At 49.7% G+C, this 5,423-nt stretch overlaps 1 protein-coding gene across 1 annotated transcript; it reads left to right on the top strand.

The window, feature by feature from the left end:
- Nucleotides 1-433: 433 nt before the first annotated feature.
- Nucleotides 434-1,166, top strand: LOC126943067 (oligosaccharyltransferase complex subunit OSTC-like). Its single transcript, XM_050771422.1, has one exon. The coding sequence runs from the start codon at nt 470-472 to the stop codon at nt 1,079-1,081; it is 612 nt and encodes a 203-aa protein (XP_050627379.1). The 5' UTR covers nt 434-469; the 3' UTR covers nt 1,082-1,166.
- The last annotated feature ends 4,257 nt before the right edge of the window (nt 1,167-5,423 follow it).

The raw sequence follows: 5,423 nt of genomic DNA on the forward strand, positions 1-5,423 counted from the left end.
GCAGGAGAATTGCTTGAACCTCAGAGGCAGAGGTTGCAATGAGCCGAGATCACACCATTGCACTCCAGCCTGGGCAACAAGAGCGAAACTCTGTCTCAAAACATAAGAAAAAATAGAGGCCGGCCGGGCGCGGTGGCTCACGCCTGTAATCCCTGCACTTTGGGAGGCCGAGGCGGGCGGATCACGAGGTCAGTAGATCGAGACCATCCTGGCTAACACGGTGAAACCGCGTCTCTACTAAAATACAAAAAATTAGCCGGCCTTGGTGGCAGGCACCTGTAGTCCCAGCTACTCCGGAGGCTGAGGCAGGAGAATGGCGCGAACCCGGGAGGCGGAGCTTGCAGTGAGCCGAGATGGTGCCACTGCACTCCAGCCTGGGCGACAGAGTGAAGACTCCGCCTCAAAAAAAAAAAAAAGAAAGAAAAAAAAGAAAAAATAGAGGCCGAGAACGGCCCTTGCTGCCGCCAGCATGGGAACTTTGTACCGTGTCCCGTTCTTAGTGCTTGAATGTCCCAACCTGAAGCTGAAGAAGCTGCTCTGGCTGCACACGCCGTTGGCCATGACTGTGTATGCTCTGGTGGTGGTGTCTTACTTCCTCATCACCAGAGGAATCGTGTATGATGTGATCGTTGAACCGCCAGGTGTTGACTTTATGACTGATGAACAAAGGCATCAGAGGCCAGTAGCTTTCTTGGCCTGCAGAGAAGGTGGACAACATATTACGGAAGGACTTGCATCCAGCTTCCTGTTTACAATGGGAGGTTCAGGTCTCATAATCCGGGATCAATCGAATACACCAAATATCCCAAAACTCAATAGATTTATTCTTCTATTCATTGGATTTGTCTGTGTCCTATTGAGTTTTTTTTTGTTTGTTTTTTTTGTTTTTTTCTTGAGACAGAGTCTCGCTGTGTGGCCCAGGCTGGAGTGCAGTGGCCCGATCTCGGCTCACTGCAAACTCCACCTCCTGGGTTCGCCATTCTCCCGCCTCAGCCTCCGAGTAGCTGGGACTACAGGCGCCCGCCACCACGCCCGGCTAGTTTTTTGTATTTTTAGTAGAGACGGGGTTTCACCATGTTAGCCAGGATGGTCTCGATCTCCTGACCTCGTGATCCACCCGCCTAGGCCTCCCAAAGTGCTGGGATTACAGGCTTGAGCCACCGCGCCCGGCCCCTATTGAGTTTTTTCACGGCTGGAGTATTCGTGAGAATGCAACTGCCGGGCTATTTGATGGGTTACAGTGCCTTTGAGAAGAAATCAGTGGATCCTGGATTTGCTCCTGTCAATGACGTGTTAAAGGCTGTCCAATCCTCTAATATGAAATGTAGAAAAGAAGCAACAGCAGCAGTAAAAGAAATATCTAGTGAGAACACAGGAAGTGTATTGAAGCTTGGACGAGAATTTCTTCTTGGTATTAAAGAGACAAGTTTATCACAGTATTTTTTTTTCCTGCTGAGCATATTGCTATACCAACAATGATGAGTGGCGTGTTGTTCTTAGTTTTTCATGTCTTTAAGAAACTATAGGCCGGGTGCGGTGGCTCAAGCCTGTAATCCTAGCACTTTGGGAGGATCACGAGGTCAGGAGATCGAGACCATCCTGGCTAACCCGGTGAAACCCCGTCTCTACTAAAAAAAAAATACAAAAAACTAGCCGGGCGAGGTGGTAGGCGCCTGTAGTCCCAGCTATTCCGGAGGCTGAGGCAGGAGAATGGCGTGAACCCGGGAGGCAGAGCTTGCAGTGAGCTGAGATCCGGCCACCGCACTCCAGCCTGGGCGACAGAGCGAGACTCCGTCTCAAAAAAATAAAAGAAACTATAGATGGCCTGGTGCAGTGGCTCAGGCCTGTAATCCCAGCGCTATGGGAGGCCGAGCCAGGCGGATCACTAGGTCAGGAGATCGAGACCATCCTGGCTAACACGGTGAAACCCCGTCTCTACTAAAATTACAAAAAAAAAAAAAAAATTAGCCGGGGATGGTGGTGGGCACCTGTAGTCCCAGCTACTCGGGAAGCTGAGGCAGGAGAATGGTGTGAACCCGGGAGGCAGAGCTTGCAGTGAGCCAAGATTGGGCCACTGCACTCCAGCCTGGGCAACAGAGCAAGACTCCGTCTCAAAAAAAAAAAAAAAGAAAAAGAAAATATAGGCCGGGCACAGTGGCTCATGCCTGTAGTCCCAGCACTTTGGGAGGCCAAGGTGGGCAGATCACAAGGTCAGGAGTTCCAGAGCAGCCTGGCCACCATGGTGAAACCCCGTTTCTACTAAAAATACAAAAATTAGCTGGGCGTGGTGGCGTGTGCCTGTAATCCCAGCTACTTGGGAGGCTGAGGCAGGAGAATCACGTGAACCTGGGAGGCGGAGGTTTCCTGAGCCTAGATCATGCCACTGCACTGCAGCCTGGGTGACAGAGTGAGACTCTGTTTCAAAAAAAAAGAAAAGAAAAGAAAATATACTCCATACCTACAACTATAATAGCAAATAAAGTGATTATTTTTTACAACCCCCTTAACATTTTTTGGAGGTGACGTTTCTGATTTTCAGAAATTAACATAAAGTCAAGAAGCAAGATTCCATGAGCTGAGAACACTGGACAGCTGCTCAGCTTTGCCTATGGTGCTTTGGCTTTAACTAGTGTGTGTGATGGTGGATTATTTCAGATAGGTGTGTAAGACTGTTTCCTGAACAATAACATGTATGAAAGGAGCAGAAATAAATACTTTTTCTAATTAAAAAACAAAATAAGAAAAAACAGGCCGGCCGGGCGCGGTGGCTCAAGCCTGTAATCCCAGCACTTTGGGAGGCCGAGACGGGCGGATCACGAGTTCAGGAGATCGAGACCATCCTGGCTAACACGGTGAAACCCCGTCTCTACTAAAATACAAAAAAAATTAGCCGGGCGAGGTGGCGGGCGCCTGTAGTCCCAGCTACTCGGGAGGCTGAGGCAGGAGAATGGCGTGAACCCGGGAGGCAGGGCTTGCAGTGAGCTGAGATCCGGCCATTGCACTCCAGCCTGGGCAACAGAGCTAGACTCCGTCTCAAAAAAAAAAAAAAAAAAAGAAAAGAAAAAACAGGCCGGGCGCGGTGGCTCACGCCTGTAATCCCAGCACTTTGGGAGGCCGAGGCGGGTGGATCACAAGGTCAGGAGATCGAGACCATGGTGAAACCCCGTTTCTACTAAAAATAGAAAAAATTAGCTGGGCTCAGTGGCGGGCGCCTGTAGTCCCAGCTACTTGGGAGGCTGAGGCAGGAGAATGGCGTGAACCCGGGAGGCGGAGCTTGTGCCACTGCACTCCAGCTTGGGCGACAGAGCAAGACTCCGTCTCAAAAAAAAACAAAAAAACAAAACAAAAAAACAAAAAATACTACTGTGGTCATGGTAGCTCATGCCTGTAATCCTAGCACTTTGGGATGCCAAGGTGGGTGGATTGCTTGAATCAAGGAGTTCAAGGAGTTGGAGACCAGTCTGGGCAACATAGCAAGACCCCATCTCAAAAAAAAAAAAAAGAGTACTAAAGACTCAGAGATAGAAAAATGGAAATTATTCATATTGTCTCCAGATTTTTTTTTTTTTTAATAGAGTCTTGCTCTGTCACCCAGGCTGGAGTACAGCGGCACGATCTTGGCTCACTGCAGCCTCCACCTCCCAGGTTCAAGCGATTCTCCTGCCTCAGTCTCCTGAGTAGCTGGGATTACAGTCATGCGCCACCAAACCCAGATAATTTTGTATTTTTAGCAGAGACGGAGTTTTGCCATGTTGATCAGGCTGAACTCCTGACCTCAGGTGATCCACCTGCCTCGGCCTCCCAAAGTGCTGGGATTACAGGCATGAGCCACCATGCCCGGCCAGTAGTCTTTTATCCTTGTAACAGATTCATCTTTTCTAGGGAAATGGAGACCTTTCACTTTCATGTCCTTTTTATGTCCCCATTGATTGCATCTCTGCCTCCATTCTGTTGATCAGAATGACACTGACTTAATTTGGGTTATTTAAAGCAGACATTGATACAAAGTCTTGAGTTCCAGAGGTTTATTTAGAATGTGATCCTAAACCAAGAGGGAGGTAGCAGGGAGAGTAAGACAGGGAAGGATGAGGAGCCAACACCTTATCTAAGGACATGTTGAGGCCGGGCGCAGTGGCTCACGCCTGTAACCCCAGCACTTTGGGAATTCGAGGCGGGCAGATCACAAGGTCGGGAGTTCGAGACCAGCCTGGCCAACATGGAGAAACTCTGTGTCTACTAAAAATACAGAAAAAAGGCTGGGTGCAGTGGCTCACGCCTGTAATCCTAGCACTTTGTGAGGCCACGATGGGCAGATCACCTGCTGTCAGGAGACCAGCCTGACCAACATGGAGAAACCCCGTCTCTACTAAAAATACAAAAATTAGCCAGGCGTGGTGGCACATGCCTGTAATCCCAGCTACTCGGGTGGCTGAGGCAGGGGAATCCCTTGAACCCAGGAGGCGTAGTTTGTGGTGAGCCAAGATCACACCGTTGCACTCCACACTCCAGTCTGGGTGACAAGAGTGAAACTTCATCTCAAAAAAAAAAAAAAAAAAAAAAAAACCCAGAAAAAATTAGCTAGGCCTGGTGACAGATGCTTGTGGTCCTAGCTACTCAGCAGGCAAAGGCAGGAGAACTGCTTGAACCTGGGAGGCGGGGGTTGCAGTGAGCTGAGATCACGCCACCGCACTCCAGCCTGGGTGACAGAGTGAAACTCTATCTCAAAAAAAAAAAAAAAAAAAAAAGGATAAGTTGCTGACGCCTGTGAAGAGGGCAATGAGGGCTTGATTCCTTTGAAGCCTGTTGAAGACTGTTTACGCTACCTCATATCATCCCTTGCCTCATCCCCTGCCACAGAGATGAAAAGCTGGGACATTTAAGTGCTTAATTTCATCCCACATTGCCTGAGGGTTTCCCTGAGACATGCTGACTTCCTGCCATTCAAAGCTGTTTTCTTCTTTAGACAGGGTCTCACTCTGTCCCCCAGGCTGGAGTGCAGTGGCGTGATCTCGGCTCACTGTGAGCTCCGCCTCCCGGGTTCCCGCCATTCTCTTGCCTCAGCCTCCCTAGCTGGGACTACAGGCCCCCGCCACCACGCCCGGCTAATTTTTCATATTTTTAGTAGAGACGGGGTTTCACCGTGTTAGCCAGGATGGTCTTGATCTCCTGACCTTGTGATCCACCCGCCTCGGCCTCCCAAAGTGCTGGGATTACAGGCGTGAGCCACCGTGCCTGGCCTATTTTCTTCTTTAGACAGGGTCTCGCTCTGTCCTCCAGGCTGTAGTGCAGTGGTGCGATCTTGGCTCACTGCTACCTCTGCCTCCTGGGTTCAAGAGATTCTCCTGCCTCAGCCTCTTGAGTTGCTAGGATTACAGACATGTGCCACTACGCCCGGCTAATTTTTTGCATTTTTGGGTAGAGAT

Source organism: Macaca thibetana, chromosome 19 (assembly GCF_024542745.1).
Source record: "Macaca thibetana thibetana isolate TM-01 chromosome 19, ASM2454274v1, whole genome shotgun sequence".
NCBI classification, from domain to species: Eukaryota; Metazoa; Chordata; class Mammalia; order Primates; family Cercopithecidae; genus Macaca; species Macaca thibetana.

What these genes read in the sequence shown, in the direction of transcription:
- LOC126943067 (XM_050771422.1), top strand. Translation starts at nt 470, where the DNA reads ATGGGAACTTTGTACCGTGTCCCGTTCTTAGTGCTTGAATGTCCCAAC.